Source organism: Puccinia triticina, chromosome 2A, assembly GCF_026914185.1.
Source record: "Puccinia triticina chromosome 2A, complete sequence".
Classification (NCBI taxonomy): Eukaryota; Fungi; Basidiomycota; class Pucciniomycetes; order Pucciniales; family Pucciniaceae; genus Puccinia; species Puccinia triticina.
The window spans coordinates 8495393-8515155 of NC_070559.1; the positions used below are offsets into that span (position 1 = coordinate 8495393).

A 19763-nucleotide genomic window follows, 5' to 3' on the forward strand; every position below is an offset into this window, starting at 1 on the left:
TCCTTGGCATGCAGACTTGGCGCCTGGTGCCAAGACCGGACAAGCGAAAAATTATCAAATCTAAGTGGGTTTTCAAAGTGAAACGCCGACCCGACCGAACCATCCAAAAACTCAAGGCTCGCCTCGTTGCAATGGGATACACCCAAGTACAGGGTCTTGACTATGACGAAGTTTTCTCGCCAACCCTTCGACTCGAATCTCTCCGCCTAATCCTCAGTCTCCTGGCATGTCGACAATGGAAAGGCCGTCAAGTAGACTTCAAGACAGCTTTCCTAAATGGACACCTGGACCAACCAATCTACATGGAACAGCCCCCCGGCTTCGAAGACTCTCAGCATCCGGATTGGGTCTGTGAAGTGAACCGATCACTCTACGGACTCAAGCAATCCCCACGACAATGGAACATTGAACTACACAAGGCCCTCATTGACCTTGGTCTGTCTAACTCGAAGTATGATCCAACTCTGTACTTCAAAACTATCCGAGGCTCGCTGGTTGGCGCTCTAACCACTCATGTCGATGACCTAGCCATTGTCGGCGAGCCGTCATTTGTTGACTCTCTCATAGCCTCCATTGGAAAACGCTTCAAAATTGGTGCCGATGAAGATTTAAACCACTTTCTCTCCATCAAGATCACTCGCAATCTGGCTACACGACACGTTTTTCTCAATCAGTCACACTACATCACGGAAATCTGTCAACGCTTTCTGGACGGCCAACATATATCAGTACCGACTCCAACTGATTGCAACTTCAAAAACTTAAGCCGTCGGAAACCATCTGATCCCCCATCACCGGGCCCGTACAATCAACTTATTGGCTCACTGCTGTGGGTCTCGCAGTGCACACGACCAGACATCTCCTTTGCCGTCAACCGCCTCTCCCAGCATCTGAAAGATCCCTCTTCTGCCCATTGGTTTGCAGGTCTGCGAATCCTGAATTATCTAGCCTCAACTAAGAACCTCAAACTTCGCCTGGGTGGTCAACTCGAATGCTCAGGCTTTTCGGATTCTGACTGGGCCGAAGATCGCGACGATCGTCGATCCACTTCCGCCTACACGTACCGCATCGGTGATGGAGCCATCTCATGGAAATCCAGAAAACAAGCTACTGTTTCTTTGTCTAGCACCGAAGCGGAGTACAAGGCCCTCTCTGATTCCTGTAAAGAGGGCCTGTGGCTCCGACACCTTCTCAGCGAGCTACATCTACGACCGGACACCGCGATTCCCCTTCACGTCGACAATGAGGGCGCCGAAGCTCTTGCAAGGAATCCGGAACATCACGCAAGAACAAAACACATTCATGCGCGCTACCATTTCATCAGAGAATGTCTTCAAGATGGCGAAATAACACTCCTGCACGTCTCAACCAAGGACATGTTGGCAGATATGTTAACAAAGCCTCTGCCCCGCGTAGCACTGGAAAAACATCGCACCATGTTTGGCATTGTCGATGGATGATCAGTCTCACTTTACCCTACCCCTCAAATCTTTCAATTCTTCTTCCCCTCTCAAATCTTCTACACTCCTTTCACTCTCCTTCCCTTCCTTCTTCCCATTCCCAGCCCCAACTCCTATCATTCTCTCTATTTCTTTCTCTTCCTTTCCCTTTTTCCCCTCAATTTCCATATTTACTCTCTCTATTTCTCTGATTATGGCACTCATGTATGCAGCAAGGGGGGGTGTTGAGGTAGTCACATTTGTTTCATGTTTCACTTCTGCTACATACATTTCATTCCACTTTTCCTCACATGTCACACAGCTTTCACATCTCACCTTGTACACCTGGGATCAGCGGACGTGGAAGGATCCTTTCCTCATCCTTCCACAACCACTCCGTCCGGCTCGCCTCGTGTCCGCTGCTCCCAGGTACAGTCTTGATTGTTTTTCTCTTCTCTCTTCTTTCTTCTCTTTCTCCTGTTTCTGATCTATTGTGTAATGAACCAATCCTTCCACAACCACTCCGTCCGGCTCGCCTCGTGTCCGCTGCTCCCAGACCTCCGTTTAGCTCATCAGTGATTGCGCTAACGCTACACTAAAAAATACTGCGTTTGCGCTGCGCTACACTGCACCACGGTTGATAGAAGGTGTGCCTGATGTGTAATACCTAATTGGAGCTTATAATGTCTTCTAGAGAGTGTATTCTTATAGCAGAAAAAATTTGGGGCCATTTGGAGCACCGTAGATAAGGTTTTGGGGGTTTGCCTTAGTAGGAAATCCGCCAAATCCGCCCCCGGCTACACAGGGTCTGCCTGAGGAGGGCTAATGAGGTGAAGATTAACATATGTTTTAAACAGTTTATTCTTATAGCAGAAAAAATTTGGGGCCATTTGGAGCACCGTAGATAAGGTTTCAGGGGTTTGCCTTAGCAGGAAATCCACCAAATCCGCCCCCCGGCTACACAGGGTCTGCCTGAGGAGGGCTAATGCCGTGAAGCTCACAATATTCTATAAAGAGTATATTTAGATTGCTGTAAATTTTTAGGGTGTTTGGGTACAACAGTGGCAAGATATAAAAAATTTTGTATATTCCGTCATTTTTTACTAAATTAATATATCAACTCCCATTCTCAAGAGGGGAATTAATTAATCGACTCCCAAAATTATTTGGGGCTGCGCGAGGTCCCGAAGACCCAGGGGGGACGTCCCGAGACGGTCCGCGCGACGTAAACAACTTTTGGGAGTCGATTTATTAATTCTTGGGAGTCAATTTTTCAACTCCCTTTTTTTATAGGGGCAGGCTTTAGGCACGCCAAAGATTTACTAGATGCACACCAAAAAAGGCGTGAACCTCCGACCACTCCAATATTTTTGGAGTGGGAGGTGGTTCACTCCAAAACCAGACCTTTTTTGGAGTGCACATCCCTGCACTCCATGCTGGTTGGGAGTGAACAACCGGGCACTCCCTTTTTGTTACTATTCTCCACGGCCGGCGGAGGCCGGCCATCAAACAAAGGCACTTCCCTTGATGGCCGGTCTGCGGCCATTGAGGTCAGTACATATTTACCGCCACACATATACAAGGCTCTCGATGACTGGGACCGACCAGTCATCGAGGGGACACAAGCCTCTCAATGACCGGGACCGAACGGTCATCGAGAAGACACAACCCTCACGATGACCGGTCGGTCCCGGTCATTGAGAGGACACAATCCTCCCGATGACCGGGACCAGACAGCCATTGAGAGGACTCAACCCTCTCGATGACCGGCCGGTCCCGGTCATTGAGAGGACAACCCTCCCGATGAGCGGGACCAAACGGTCATCGAAAGGACTCAACTCTCTCGATGACCATTCGGTCTTGGGCATCGAGAGGGCTGTGTCCTCTCGATGACCAGTCGGTCCAGGTCATCGAGAGGGTTGTCCTCTCAATCTCCCGATGACCGGGACCAACCAGACCGACCGGTCATCGAGAGGGCTGAGTCCTCTCAATGACCGTTTGGTCCCGGTCATCGGGAGGGTTGTGTCCTCTCAATGACCGGGACGGACTGGTTATCGAGAGGACACAGCCCTCTCGATGCCCAAGACCGAATGGTCATCGAGAGAGTTGAGTCCTTTCGATGACCGTTTGGTCCCGCTCATCGGGAGGGTTGTCCTCTCAATGACCGGGACCGGCCGGTCATCGAGAGGGTTGAGTCCTCTCAATGGCTGTCTGGTCCCGGTCATCGGGAGGATTGTGTCCTCTCAATGACCGGGACCAACCGGTCATCGTGAGGGTTGTGTCTTCTCGATGACCGTTCGGTCCCGGTCATTGAGAGGCTTGTGTCCCCTCGATGACTGGTCGGTCCCAGTCATCGAGAGCCTTGTATATGTGTGGCGGTAAATATGTACTGACCTCAATGGCCGCAGACCGGCCATCAAGGGAAGTGCCTTTGTTTGATGGCCGGCCTCCGCCGGCCGTGGAGAATAGTAACAAAAAGGGAGTGCCCGGTTGTTCACTCCCAACCAGCATGGAGTGCAGGGATGTGCACTCCAAAAAAGGTCTGGTTTTGGAGTGAACCACCTCCCACTCCAAAAATATTGGAGTGGTCGGAGGTTCACGCCTTTTTTGGTGTGCATCTAGTAAATCTTTGGCGTGCCTAAAGCCTGCCCCTTTTTTATACCCCCTTTTCTGCATTCACACCCGGATTTTTCTACTCATTTCTACGCAACACAAATGATATCAAAAATCATCAAAAATCATGAAAATAATTATCATCCATTCAGAATTGAAAGAAAACCAACTGTTAATTAAATAACTAGAGGTCAAGGTGGCTACGCCGCTGCAGGGGAAACAACTTCACATGAAAACCTACCCCAAACAGTTTCCTCAATAAAAGGCTGGTACCCTGAGAAAATTAAATGCCTTCAGTTCAAGGATTCATCCCAAACAATTGCAGCCTCCAAAATCACACTTTAAATTTTTATGTCAAGAGTGTTGCCTCAGCCAACAATACTGGATTTCTGAACTTTCATTAATTGCAAAGTATGATTCTTTTAAGATAATTTAAACCACACTTCTCATCTGAATTGAATTCATGTTTTGGATTACAGAAATCCACACAAAACTTCAGAGACAGATCAACACAAAATGTCAGAGACCATATCAAAGTATCTTTATCACTTGGAAAATAGTAAGTCTTGCAAGACCATACAGCCTGAGAGTATTTCTGCGTTATTATTTGAGACAATTGCTTGGGGCTTGGCGGCGTGGCGGGCCTGGCCAACCCTGCACATGGTCTTGCGGCGACGGACGCCGGAGGGCTCCCGGGCGAGCTTGGCGGGGGGCAAGCAGTAGCGCTTTGTTTGCTAACTGGGCTGCCATCTGGTGCTGCTGGCTGGCCGCTCGGCTGGCACCCGCGGCGGACGGCGCGAAGTTGGTCGCATGCTGGTAGGCTTGCTGCTCAGCCGGCGGCATCGAGAAGCTCCGGAGCTCACCCAGGGCGGGCTGCTGCTTGGCCAGCAGCGGGTACGCAGGGGTTGGTTCCACCAGACTGGCGAAGCTGTGGTAGGGTTTGAAGGACGAGTGGCTGGGCGGATAGACCAGCGGCTGGCAGTCCAGCGTTGCGCTCCCGCCATACGCCGAGCCATACACCGTCCCCCCGCCATACGCGCCTGCTGATTTCTGCAGGGAGACTGCCCCTCCTCCCGCAGACCAGTCGATCTGCTCATACCCCCCTGCCGGAAACTGGGCAGGCTCGTGCCGGAAGAACTCGCGCGAGGTGTGTCCGGCGAAGGGAGTGGACGAGCCCGGGCGGAGGTAGGGCTTGGCCCTCGCGCCGGGCACCAAGCAAGGCGTGGCGTGGGGCGGTCTTGGGTGGTGTTTTGCCAGGGCAATGGGCGGGCGTGGTATCAGTAGCGTCCCTGTCGCAGTTACGGGTTGGCAAGGCATGGTGTGGCAAGAGGTGTGGTGCGGTGGTGCTGGTGGGTATATAAGGGGAGGGAAGTGGGACCATTGATCCGCAGGGGATTTGGTTTTGTCCGCCCCCTCCCTGGGAGCCCCCTAGCTGCTTGGTTAGGCCCTCCCTGGACAGCTGACCAACCGGCCCACTTTTGCTCGTTGCTCCGGCACAGCTGGAGGGTCATCCATAGGGCCTTCGGGTCTTCGGGGATATTCAATGTGCCAAGTGAGATTAAGGGGCAAGTTTTGCCCCTTTTTGTGAGAAAAAAACACCCCAAAACTTAGATCTACAGATCTAGAATTCTGTGGATTTAAGAAAGTGGGATTATTGACTCGGGTCGGGCCAACTTCACAAATTCTCCCAATAGGGCGGCCCAAACCCGACCCATACCCGGGCAGGCTCGGGCGGCCCGTCAGCTAGCCTGCCCGATAGCCATCCCTAGGTTGCCCGCAGCGCAACCTCTGCAGGAGGGACTTGACCGCAAGCGGTGAATGTTGGCACTAGAGATGGCTATTGGGCGGGCTAGCCAACGGGCCGCCCAAGCCCGCCCAGGTTTGGGTTGGGTTTGGGCCGCCCTATTGGGAGAATTTGTGAAGTTGGCCCGGCCCAAGAGACCCGGGTGCCTAGTTAGGCAGGCTTGGGTAGCCCAATGGGTGCCCATTGGGCAGGCCCCTTTCATCCCCCGGGCCATCCCAAGCGTGGGGATCATGGGCGAGGGGCCAGGGCCAAGGCAGGAGGGCAGGCTCAGGCTGCCACAAATCCACACCCACCACCACCCAACCACCAGTGACCACCACCACGCCTGACAACCATTGGTCTTGACCACATGGAGTTTACCAGTACCCGTGACGAAACCGACATTCTGGTTCCAGCTGATACAACCAAAGATCTCAGTCAAGCAAACCCTTTACAAAGGTATTAAATTAAATGAACAACCCTCAAAATTTTCATTTTTTCATGATTCCAAAATTTAGCTGGGGCCCAACGGCGGCCTGCAGGCCGCCCATGGGTGGCCCAATTGTTAAACGGATTCAGGGCAGGCTCACTTTTTAGAGAACCTAGCCCAGCCCAACCCGTCCAGCTAACTGCCGGGTCCTCCTGGGCCGGCCCGCGGGCAGCCTGAGCCCGCCCAATAGCCATCCCTAGTTGGCACAGGAGGAACTTGATTTTTTGCCAAATTCCCAAAATTTTCAGTAATCTGCCAGTCCCTCCCTCAACTTAGCAAATTCTTTCCTTTTTTTTTGACCAAATGAAAGATCTCCATGTTGCGGAGAGGACCACATTTTCAAAAAATTTATTATCCAATTTCTTCAACCTGTAATTGGAGCAGTAAATCATTCAACTCCCTTCTTAGGTGGAGGGTTGAGTAATTCTATAAAGTGCCCTTGGTTGGGCTTGAATCCTTTTTTTACCTTCAAGGTTAGACAGATTGGTGACACATTATGGTCAGTTTTCTTAGCTAATCTTGCTTTGTACATTGAACTCATTCAACTGTCAGTGAGCGTGTGAGTTTATGGTCTCTCAGGTTTCCAGTGCATTCCTCAATCATTTTTGCCTTTGAAGCACCCGGACAAGTAAGAATGTAGGGCTGAAGGAATGGGGAAAGGATAGGAATGAAGCCATGCTTCTTAGGTATCATTTGATCCAACACACCATGCAGGAAACCTTTGAGGTGGGGGTTTAAAACTGATTCAAAAATAAAGACCTGGCATTGAGGCAGATTTTCTGTTCCTGCCACCCCAGCTTTCACCGCTTAGGTGTAAGTCCCTCATGCGGAGGGCCCTTTGGGCACCCCTTGGAGGGACTTTGATAAGTTTGCCCAGCTGAGGAAGCCTGGGGGGACATGATCCCTAATTAAAACTGAGCTACTCTCACTGATGTGGCTTAGCACCAGGCCACGCTGAGCTAATCTGGAGGACTCACAGAATGAACAAGGAAAAAACCAGGTTCAAATCAAAGTAATACCAATGTAACTGCAGGTCAACTGACACCATTTTCTCAAGTTTTTTTCACAGTGTAAAGTGACCGTACTCTGAATGAAAAGATACTGATTATCAAATGGACTAGTGCTGGAAACACACTGAGTATATAAACAGTAGACCAAAGTCTGTCTCCACTCAATTGTTGATGTGGGAGGAGTAGCCATACCTCTTGGGGAAGTGGGGCCTAGCAGAGCAGAGTCTTGCTGGGATCTATGAGATACTTACACTGGAGAAAGGAGAGAGGAAAAAGGGAATCCAGTTGGACTTACCTGGTTGGTGTCTCACAGTTTGTGATAAACCATGCATTCTGCGGTGTGTACCGGTCTGAACACCACAGCAGGTGATATCCTGCAGTGTTATCTGACATTAGCTCCCACAAGAACAAAATTGAGGGCCACCCAGGTCACTATCCGGGGTGTTAGGGGCCTCAGAGCATCCACATTTGGCACTAAGTTAGCCCGTATTAGGGCACTTAGTCCACCCCCGCATCCGCATTGGCTCAGATCAACTTGGGATCAACTTGACCCAGAGCTCTGTTTGGAGCTAGTGGGGTCTACATGTAGACCCCACTAGTCCTTGGACTAAGCACACAATGAATATTCAACAATCTCATAAGCATGGACTCTATGTGTTTAGGTGCCAAACACATAACATACAGGCACCTAAACACATAACCTCCAACAGCCTTGGACCCGCTAATCCCCACCCATGCAGTCGGCCAATTGGATTAGCTTATCCCAAGCCTGATCTGAGCTAGTTAGTCCATACTAACTTAGCCACCAATGCTGATGCTCTCAGGAGCTCAGGTGGTGCCAAAAATAGCAACACCTGCGCTCCCCAGTAGATTCTGTGACACCTCAATTTTTGGTGACATCTGAAAACCCCAAGCACCCAGCCACTACCTTGAGTAGGGGCACTGGGGGCTTGGTGAAAGCCAAGTTTAGCTCTCAGGATGCCTCCTGTGCAGTGGATGCCACAGCAAGCCACATCAGCTCAGGAGCCAAACATGGCAAAGATTTAGCACTGTGGAAAGCTCCTGTGGTGGAGTTGCTATTAGCTGTTATATTTAGAATTTGCTCTTATGCAGCATGTAACCCAAAGAAAATAAATCTTGATCCTGGTAACACAACAAGCATTGCAACAACATACAAGACTTGATCACATGCCATACAAGGACATATAAGACTTGATCCCATGCCATACAAGGGTAACTTTGGTAACCAAACAGTGAAATGAGCACTCCAGCAACAGCACACTTAGCTTAGTCAGTAAAAGCATCACTCATGAAGTTTGAGGTTGCGGGTTTGATTCCTGTCAGTGTAGTGCACAACTTACATTTTTGGTTTCTGACATTAGCTAAGTTTGCTGCCAAGATGTGATGGGAAGTCATCCACCAGAGCAGCAGCCCACAATTGGAGAATTTGGTTAAGGGTATCAAGTGTGCAGCAAGGAGCCTACATAGTGAAGATTTGGCAGCTAGACCTTAACAGTCTTTCTTCCTCCTCTCACAGTGCTACCTCCCTGCAGCCAGCTGGCTGACACATCACCTGATAGGGAGAAATCTGGATGTGTCAGCCCAATGCATACTTTGTGTTCTTTACAACTCTCTAATGAGGGCCATAGGCAAGAGTCTGGCCACCTTATAGGGAATGGTCAGTGGATCAATGTCAATAGGCCCCCAGCAAGCCCCTACTAGACACCCTTACTTGATACCCCGGGAATTTGCCATTTTGAAACGGCTGTAGTTTTGATTTTTTGGAGAGAACCAACTGTTTGAAACCAACTACGTCAGTATGTTCAATTTTGCAAATTTTGGCATAGTGGATTGAAACAAGTTACGTAAGTAACATCTGCAGCCATTTGTGGGGGTTTTGGATAAGAAAAGTCCAAAATTGATGTTCTGGTTATCATTGCTGATGTATTGATTAAAATCAATGAAAAATCACTTTTAGAAGCCTTTCAGACCTTCCTCAACCCTTATAATGTAACATGGGAGCAGGAGAGAACTGGGAGGAACTAATATGTATGCACACTATGTTTTCACCTTTAAGCACAAAAACAAATTGAAACAAAACACGTAAGTATGTCATTTTTTCCCTTGGAAGGGAAGACCAGATTGAAACAGGGTACGTCAGTATGTCCCAGAAGAAAAAAATCCCAGAACTGTCCATTTGAAACAAGTTTCACAGGTTTACATAAGTATCATTTTTGCCAAAAAAGTCATTTTGAAACAATTTACGTAAGGGTGTCTAGTAGGGGCTTGCCGGGGTCCTATCAATGCTGCCTCCCATCATAAGGGTCCTCCTGGCAAAAGACTACATTTCTTTCAAAACATTTCTCAAGAAAAGTTGAAAACCCAGCTGCTGATTCCTGATCAAATGAGATTACTTGGTGCTGAGCAGGACTTTTCTTGGGCAGATGAGGAGTAGGGATCATAAATTCAATCACCTTCAGGATAAACAAGGGCAAACAGTCAATTGCTGGTAGACTTAAGTGACTGATTTCCGGGTGGATGGAGAAGAACACAGATTCTTCTTCCAGTGATTTCTAAACAATTCTGAGGGAATGAAGTGAAGGCAACAAACTTCACATGGAGCTGATACATAAAGCCAGACTTGGCTGGATGCCAAGCTCCAACTTGTATGCATAACTCCTGATTGGAGGACTTCCCTTTGCAATCTGGGAGCCTCCTAGAGTCCCAAAGCCTAGATTTCCCTGCAAAATTTGGCTCAGATCTGGGTCTGGAAGGGGTTCCCAGATTGATGGGAAGTCATCCATTTATATTGAATTTCATAGACATCTCCAGCTAGGTAAACTTGAAGAAACTCATCAGTTGTGAGGCAATAGCCCTAGTAACACATTGTGCAAACAGGTATGTTGAAGAGAGCTCAGTAGCAGCACAAGTGCTCTCCTGAAAATTGGATGGCTTCCCGTCACATCTGGCCCAAACAGTGTATTTTCGCAGCAAAATCTATCTGTTGGGGCTCCAGATCACTTCTGCCACTGGGAGGCCCTCGGACCTTGAAGGGGAGTCTGATTTGTAAGAGTCATGAGTCTGGCCTCAAGTTGTCTTGAAGTGCGTCAACTGAGCACTTATGAAACAAGCCGAATTCAGCAACCTTGATCTGGGCATTGACTCGAGGAAACAGGAGAGTGATGGCAACCATTTTCAGTGTCTCTTCGATGTTGTCTTGACTTGGATATCAGCTTCTTCTCTAGAAGATAACGCACTAGCTCCGCGGTGTCAGACTGGAGACTGGATGTTGGGGAGTTAGTGAGCTTGGCGATGGATTCCATCGAATTTCATATTTAACATATATTCTCATTTGCAGATCCAGGGTTCAGTCGCATTGGCAAGGATGACGCGTTCAACCGGAAAAGTACAAACGATCGCGTCGATGTCGATTTGAGCAGCAGAGAAACTCACAGAAGTTTGAAGCTGGCACTCGTTTTTGGATATTGTTGCTCGATTCATGCAAGACATTCAAGAAAGGAACCTCGATAGAAATATCTATGTACCATCGACCCAATCACGGCGGAGCTCGTGCATGCTCTTCCATTCGAGAATTCAGTTCAGTCAGTGATCAAGGCTTCTGCTGACTTGGAGCTGTAATCGGCTATCTGAAATCTATCATGTAATTCTCATCCAGCCTGAGCCAGGAACATCCGAACATCTGCATCCCAGTTCCAGAATCCACACAGACATCGACCCATTCCCCTGTTTTGACCCGCGCAATCCCAAGCAACTGCAGGGGTCATTGCCCTGTTCTATTAGCAGTCTAGAACAACAGTCTTTCTCAAGTTCACCAGTGAATCTCACCTTGCCCTGCCAGCTGAATCGTGCGTACACATTCCTTCACCTTCGTACCATCTCAGGTGCACGCTTCCCTCCAATTAAAGCCGGCAGCATACATAATGATATATGCCCTCGACATCTGAACACGTATTTTCGATACAATAAATACACATTTTCATATTCGTATTTGCATTCATCCAGCGACTTCTGACCAGCGACCCACTCTTTCCTGACTTTCCGCAGAAAATTTTCATTCATTCACCAGTGTGCACTCTACTTGATAGACGGCCCGCCCGAAGGCTCTTCGCAGCGCCCCGCCGTCCAATCCGCACCACGACATATTTGGACTGATCTGATACTCAGACTGCTATCATGTCGGCGTTAGTACCTTTCTTTTATACTCCTTTGTCTTTACATTCTCAGAGGTCCTCACGTTGAACGGAAAAGCTGACCCTTTCCCACAATTTTAATCTGCCAACTCGCGACGATTCATCTCTCGTTAACGCTATCTTATTACCTAAAAGCTCCGTCGAGGAAGCACAATCGTCCTCTAACCAGACCTTTCTCAGTGCCCTGGTGCTCAACTCACTTATCGCAGGGGCTGAGATTGTTGGATTCATAATTCTCCGGCGTTACTTCCGAAAAGTTTATCAGGTATGGATTCACAGATCTCTCACATTGTAGAGTTTTTCATGCCCATGTTCATCTGTAACCTTCTGTAACACTGACCGACTCCCCGTTCACATTTCATGCGTCCACTTTTATCATCCCTTAGCCGCGAAGCTATCTGCCAACTCCTACGAAAAGATCCGAACCACTCTCACCCGGATGGGTATCATGGATCCCCCAAATCATCATGGCCGATGAGGAGCAAATCATCCACCACAATGGCCTCGATGCTTACTGCTTCTTGCGTTTCCTGAGACTACTCCTGAACATCTTTACACCCATTTTCGTCTTGTCCTGGGCTATCCTCCTGCCAGTTTATTCAGTTAATTCCGGTGGCGCCAAGACTGGTCTCGACCAGTTCACATTTGGAAATATTGGTCTCGACGCTCAAATTCGACTTACTGCGCCCTTGGTCCTCGCTTATGTTTTTACATGTATGTCATCTTTCACCGTTTCGTCATTTCGTTAAGCACAGTAAAACTGAGTGAAACTTGTTTCATGCACTTCTGATCGGATTCACCTGTCGATGCAGTCTATGTGCTCTATCTTCTCAAAGTGGAGATTCAAAGCTTCATTGGCAAGCGACAGACGTTTCTGACTTCGGACGGCTATCGTTCTCGCCAACAATCTCGCACTGTGCTTCTTACCGGTATCCCGAAAGACCTCTTGGATTCCGATGCCCTTCGCCGATTTACCGCGCACTTGCCAGGCGGTGCCCGTCAGGTCTGGATCGCGCGCGATATCAAAGACCTTCCGGACATTTACGAGCGTCAACAGAATGCGTTTTCTAAGTTGGAAGGAGCTTATGCCAGCCTGATCAGCACTGCCCATAAGGCACATCAAAAAAACCAGAAAAACTCGAAAGCAGTGCCTGAAGTCATGGAAGACGGACATGAGTGGTCCAAACACATCCCGCGCTCAAAGCGACCGACTCACAAGTTAGGATTCCTCGGCCTGGTTGGTAAAAAAGTTGATTCAATCGATTGGGCATCCGAGGAAGTCTTGGAGACATCCAAGGAACTCAGCAATCGCCGCACGAATATGGAGGACTACAAACCAGTAAATGCTGCATTTGTCGAGTTTAACAACATCATCGCGGTGAGCAATTTCTATTTGTCAACTGGAGTTGCCCAGTCGAATACGTTCGCACAAATATTAGCTCATGCAGTTTGATTGTTCATCTTGCAGGCCCATCTATTTGCGCAATCTTTGGCTCATCACACCCCTCTTCAAATGCACGGCAAATGGCTGGATGTGGCAGCAGAGGATGTGATTTGGTCGAACCTCAGCATGGACCCCCTCCAGCAACGCATTCGTGCACTCATCTCCTGGGCAATCACCATCGCCCTCATAGTCTTTTGGGCCCTTCCCGTGGCATTTGTCGGCCTGATTTCGAACGTCAGTAGTCTTTGCGCCAAGGTGTTTTGGATGGCCTGGCTGTGCAAACTCCCTCCACCAGTCCCTGGTATCATTCAGGGTGTCCTACCACCAGTTATGCTAGCAGTGCTCTTCATCCTTCTGCCAATCTTCCTTCGATTACTCGCGAAGTTTCAGGGTATCCCGCTCAATTCTCATGTAGAGCTTAGCCTGATGAGTCGCTACTTCACTTTCCTCGTTATACATGGTCAGTCAGCACTAAGCAGTTTCTCCAGGTCCATCCTCAGATATCGATGGCTAACTCGTCCTTTTGATACTCTCACCAGGATTTTTGATCGTCACACTCTCGTCCGGATTGGTCGCCGCAATTCCTGCGATCACACAGCAGCCCACCTCAGCGGCCACGATTCTTGCCCAACAACTTCCCAAAGCATCCAACTTCTTCCTCACCTATTTTGTCACCACTTGTTTTGCGGGTGCTGCGGGTAGTCTGCTGCAGATCGCCGGGGTGGTAGTCTACAATCTCAAGCTCAAATTCCTCACTTCCACCCCCCGATCGGTCTACACAACCCGTTGTGGAATGTCGTCCGTTCAATGGGGCACGCTTTTCCCAAACATGACCTTACTGGCCGTTATTGCGATCAGTTATTCTATCGTCAGTCCGATACTTAATGGATTTGCGCTCGTTGGGTTCGCACTATTCTGGTTTGTGTACAAAGTCAGCGACCCCCCGACTTGAATTCCAGATTCCTTTATCAGAGTGATGCTGCCCTTCTTACTGATAAGTATCATTCTCTCGCTGATAGTATCTGTTCATCTTTGTGATGGATCTTCCCAGCTCAAGTGAGACTGGAGGAAAATTCTTCCCATTGGCAATAAGACAGGTATGTTGGTTACGAACAACATTTGAGAAATTTGGTGTCCTCGCCTGACGACGTTCGCTTCGCTCTTCCTTCCTAAATTCGAAACGGAATAGATGTTTATAGGACTTTACATCGGTGAAGTCTTCCTCGCGGCATTATTCTTTCTGGCACAAGACGCGTCAAAAAAGCAATCTGGAGTCATTCATGGGGCATTGATGATCGTCCTAGTCTTCATCACCATGTTCTTCCAGAGCATGATCAATAAAGACTACTTCCCATTGATTGATTACCTGCCGGTTTCGTTGGCCGGTCAAGCTTTGGGGGCAGAGAACGAGGAAGGATCCAGCCACAAGTCGGACGAGCCAATTGTTGAGAAGGATCTCAAAGCGATCGAAACACCTGAAGAGCTGGAGCACCACTTCGACCATCCCGCTCAATGGAAAAATGTGGGTGTGCTGTGGATTGCTGATGATGAACTCCTGAAGATTGGGGAGGACGGCGTCAGGCAACTGCAGGCTTCTGGATTGAAAGCTTCGTCGAATGGGGCTAAATTCACCAGCCAAGGCGATGTAATTGTTACTAGGTCAGCACAGAAAACCATTCGAGTTTTGAGGTAATATTGGCTGAAACATCTCTCCATTTTTAGGAGTCCGCCTGATGCGCCCGAGGCAGTTGAGATTCCACCCTCGGATTGATTTACTGCAAGGATTTCGAAGAGAATCAATGATCCACCCGCTTGATTTGAAACGTAATATATTTATCACTTTTTGCAAGAAATTCCAATTTTGAGTCGAGCCATCTGAAAAGCTATAGCCTATACTAGCTTAATGTGTTTAACCTAATAAATGATCACCAAGTTTGTCTTTAAAAAAACCACACCAACCTTCTTGACGATAAATATGGCAGGGGGCGTTAGTAGGGAAAAACCTGGCATGGAGATCAGCATTCTATCGTCTTTTCACTCTCTTTGATGTTAAAGTTCTAGTACCTTGGTCTCCTTGGATGTCTTCACACAAAACTGTTTCTTCCATCTCCTACATTTCTGTTCTCCCTAAGTTTACGCTCGAGTCTCATGAAATCAAACGCGTTATGTATGCCGATAAACATACACCTCCATTCGCGCGGGAGGATCGTCTTCCTACGGAAGCCCTACAGGGACACGCATCCGGCCACCAATTTTTTGGGCCTGTACCATAGCCCGCGGATTCCAAGGATCTCACCCGGGATTCCGAACTTTCTGTCCAATCTGCTGCCACGTGATAGGCGCATAGGTGGGCCACGGATAGCTCCTTGGCCCTTTGTCTTTTTACTCATTCGACAATACTGAAAGGTTATCTGCCTTTCCTTCTTATTGCCTAGGGTGGCCTGGCAGCTACCATTGTAGCTCCCCGAGCCACTCAAGTATGGGGTGAGGGGAGAGGATCTCCTTCTCCTCTTTCTCTTCTCCCCCTCTTGATTACTACTCTGCGGAGTGTATCGCGGGGCAGGTTTTGGAAGTAGAAAGAGCGAGGAGAGGACCCTGGAAACCCCCTATAGAGGTGGGTAACCAAAAATCCAAGATTTGGCAAAAATTCATACATTTTCACAAGGCATTCATACCGGTTTCGTGCATCGCCTCAGGGCTCTGCCCAAAAATCCATACAAATTTGGTGAGTACACTTTTTTTTGGCCCAGAAACCCCACAGCGGGCCTTCTTGCGCAGCCAGCTTGCCGTTCTTTTCACTGCATAGCATCTTATAGGCAGCTGGAGCATTTTAAGTCAAAAAAAATGAAAAACAAATAGATTAAAAACCACAAAAGATCAATTGGGAGCTCGTCCGCATTCCAAGAGGGGTGACCATAAGCTTTCTTCAAGTACTCAAGCACAACTTCAATGCCAAACTTTACACGCCTGAGATTTTATTTGCAGTTTTCAACACCAAAGACCACATCCATGCTTTTATTCACAACATACCACATTCCCTCATCTTCTTCATCTTCAGGGATTATTGGAAGAGAGCTAAACTGCCAAAAGATTAAGTCATTTTATGTTCTGCTGTGGTAGACAGAAAAGTGGAAAAAAAAACCTTTTTTCAATGCCACACAATTACTCGGCCTCAAGATACCACCAAATGGACCCCAGAAATGGATTCTACGGCCAATTTCACCCCTAGTCACTACTGGAAGCACCCCTGGGCCCCCTCTAGTGTGGAAGTTACACCTCATGGACACCTATCACACGGCCAGCCCCAGTAACCCAGCTGTCACCTGCCTCAACCCAAGTTTCACAGTAGTACACTTATACATATCACATGATACAAACATAAATCTTCCTGTCAAGCTACACTCATTACATATTAGCTAAATACACTCCTTTATATACATAGTATGACATCATTTACACTGTTTCTGCAGCCTCAGACTTTGTGTAAACACTAATTACCCCTGTATGACAGCTCATGCAGTCTACTGTCACCTTATGCATGAGTTAGAATGTTCTGTTGTATATTCTGACATCATGTATGCACCCCTGGCATATTTAGAATGTTTTGTGGTATATTCTGACACCATCCATGCACCCTTGGGGGGTCATGACATCATTTGTATCTACTCTCACCAGCTAAAATCCCTCACCCTGTTGTCTAGATTAGCTGAAACCCTAACCCACAAGCCCCTTTGGGGCTCCACTTTTGTCTATAAAAGGAGCTCTCTCCACCCCCAGTGGTCTGCTCCCCAGTCCCTCACCCAACACTCATCCACACTCAAATCCTAAAACCCTTATAACAATAAATCAACCCTTATAACAACAATTCAACCCTTATAACAAAGTAATTAAAACACTTACACGTTGCCAGTCAAACAGATTTCATCTGGAACAGACCAGACCTATCACTTAATAAAACTTGCCAAGCTGAGCTTGGTGGGTCTTGTTGACTGATAAACAGAAGGGCAGAGCTTGCAACTCCATCATACCCTTTGAAATTCAGCAAAAGGGTTTCATTACTATTTTTGAGTCTTACACCGCGAGGTATCTGTGAATCTGATAGAGAGATTGAGAAGAATTTGTCAAACAGATCTGGAACAATAGTATTGACCAACATTTTTACAAAGATGAATTAAACTTAGATGAGCTCTGATTTGCTCTGGTGAGCCGGGACATGTTTCTACCTTTTTTAGAATTAGCTTGAATTTCTGTGTATTCAAGTAGAATCTAGATTAAACAGGATTAAGCCGGCTACTAGTTGTGGGCTCTCAAACCCCCTAGAACCCCTCATCCTTGCTGGCGGGCAGTTGAAAAAAACAAATTGTTGGCTGGCCTTGGCCCGCTGCCGAGGGGGGGGGGGGGTACCGGGGTGCTTTTCTGCTCAACCCTGAGCTTTCATACAATCTTTGTTACCAACCCCCCAACCCCATGAGAAAAAAAGTACATTTTCCGTGTGTACCCTCCTGCCAAAAAAAGGCCATTCATACATATTTGGTGAGTACTCTTTTTGGTTTTGGCCAAAAAATTCATACATTTTGGTTACCCACCTCTATAGGGGGTTTCCAGGGTCCTGCAAGGAGGTATGCTTCTACTACCCCAGTAGGTAGTGTGTCACAACCTCTTGTGAGATCCTCCAGCACAAAGGTCTGAGCCCGAGGGCGGGTGGGACCCCTAACTGGGTGGGTGGGTGGGGCCAAAAATTCCTCCTTTCTGGTTTGAGTTGTGATTGCCAAAGTTTGCAGATTCTAAGACCATCCGCACCGGGCGCTAAGTTAGAGCATCTCCAGCAGAGCGGGGATGGGACCCGCAAGCTATAGCTGGCCGGGACCACCTTTCACAAACCTTTCTCAACTGTTTCACAACAGCTCCACAGCGGACTGGTGATCACACCGGGGGTGGACAGCTTCCTTGCCCTGCAAAACAGCAAGACTGCAATACAACCCAATATCTCCAGGATGAATTTGGTTGAATTACTCAACTTCATGGACAACAACAATGATTTTATTGCCTATCATGCGTTCAAGGGGATCGTTTTAAACAATTGCGAGGAACCTCAAAGGGGAGGAGGATCAACTGTTGGCCAAAGAACATTCAATTGCAAACACCTTCAAGGTGAAATCCAGCTACGCAAGGATTACTTTTCCAAAAAACTCGTCATATTTGGAGAAGATGTTTTGTCGACAATTCAGAATGCACAGAAGCTTGTTTGTCCAAATTCTCAACGCGGTTGAGGCACACAATAACCATTTTGTCCAGAAGCGGAACACCGCTGGGAAGCTTGGGCTGTCCCCATGTCAAAAGATATCCTGCGCTCTGAGGAGGCTTGCTTATGGCTGTAGTGCAGACTCACTTGATGAGTATTTTAGAATTCATTCTATTCAAGTATGTTTTGTTGTGTTTTTTTAACAAATCTCATCTTTTTATTGTATAGGTGAATCAACATCGCTTGAAAGTCTGAAGCAATTCTGTCAAGCGGTAGTAAATGTCTTTTTGGGAGAATATCTAAGGAGTCCGAACCAAGAGGACCTTTCGCGCCTACTCCATGTTGCCAAGAAGCAAGGCTTTCCTGGAATGCTAGGCTCGCTAGACTGTATGCATTGGTCCTGGAAAAACTGTCCAACAGCGCATGCGGGTCAATATAGCGGAAAAGAAAAAGAACCTACAATCATACTTGAAGCTGTTGCGTCCTACAATACGTGGATCTGGCATGCTTTTTTTGGCTTGCCTGGGACTTAAACCAATGTGAATGTTCTTGATCAATCACCTCTATTCCAAAACCTTCAAGACGGAGTTGGTCCGGAGGTCCATTTGAAAATAGGCTCAAACAACTACTTGATGGGCTACTATTTATCGGACGGAATCTACCCCAAATGAGCAAATTTGATGCAAACAATCAGCTTCCCAAGGGTGAAGAAGGAGAAAAACTTTGCAAAACATGAAGAAGCTTATCAAAAATATGTTGAATGGGTGTTTGGGATCTTGCAGGCTTGCTGGGCAATTGTCAAAGAGCCTGGCCAACTTTGGAAGCACAAGGATCTCAGCTACATCATGAAGACTTGCATAATTTTTCACAACATGATTGTTGAAGATGAAAGAGGTACTCCTGACAAAGACAATCAACTGTATGAACAGCCAAGTAATTACGCCAAGCCAACTGCCACTGAAAGCAGCAAATCCGACTTTAATTACTTCCTCCAGCGATATCAAGCAATATGGAACCAATCAACACACAATAAACTGAAAAACAACCTAATCAAGCTTCAATGGACTTTGCATGAGAAGCGAGTCCGATTGAGAAGGGCACTCAGAGATGTTCCAATAGATTTAAGCTCAGACAGTTCTGATGAGACTGATGAAAATTCCTGATCTCTGCCTCTTTTGTATTCATTTATATTTTCTTTACCTCTCAAGCTTGAGTTACTCACCATTTCCTTGATCTCCAAGAAATATATGTGTCAATCTCCCAGTAACACACAACAAACCTCTCTGTGTTATCTCTCTCTCAATATCAATGAACACACACAATTGGTATCTGTGCAATGATTTCATTCAATTTCTCGGAAATTCATCTGTTTGATAATCAAAGAACAGCAAATCGTGAACAGAATAAACTAAGAGACAAGACTAAACAAAGTATAGGACTAAGAGGTGGAGCCGGAGGGAATCAATCCATTAAGTTTGGCAATCTCTTCTTTTTTAGCAGTGTAGAAAGCATGAGAAATTGGACCCATGTT

General features: G+C 47.5%; 2 protein-coding genes across 2 annotated transcripts; both read left to right on the plus strand.

Moving 5' to 3' along the window:
• Positions 1 to 10874: 10874 nt before the first annotated feature.
• Positions 10875 to 11438, plus strand: PtA15_2A898 (uncharacterized protein; the record flags this gene model as incomplete). Its single annotated transcript, XM_053166965.1, has 3 exons — positions 10875 to 10937; positions 11012 to 11201; positions 11401 to 11438. The coding sequence occupies 3 exons, from the start codon at positions 10875 to 10877 to the stop codon at positions 11436 to 11438; spliced, it is 291 nt and encodes a 96-aa protein (XP_053018136.1).
• A 91-nt stretch (positions 11439 to 11529) lies between these two features.
• PtA15_2A899 (uncharacterized protein) lies at positions 11530 to 14761 on the plus strand (the record flags this gene model as incomplete). Its single annotated transcript, XM_053166966.1, has 9 exons — positions 11530 to 11537; positions 11682 to 11811; positions 11933 to 12260; positions 12359 to 12924; positions 13015 to 13450; positions 13530 to 13921; positions 14010 to 14087; positions 14180 to 14649; positions 14713 to 14761. 9 exons carry the CDS (start codon positions 11530 to 11532, stop codon positions 14759 to 14761), a joined length of 2457 nt encoding a protein of 818 aa, XP_053018137.1.
• Positions 14762 to 19763: the final 5002 nt, after the last annotated feature.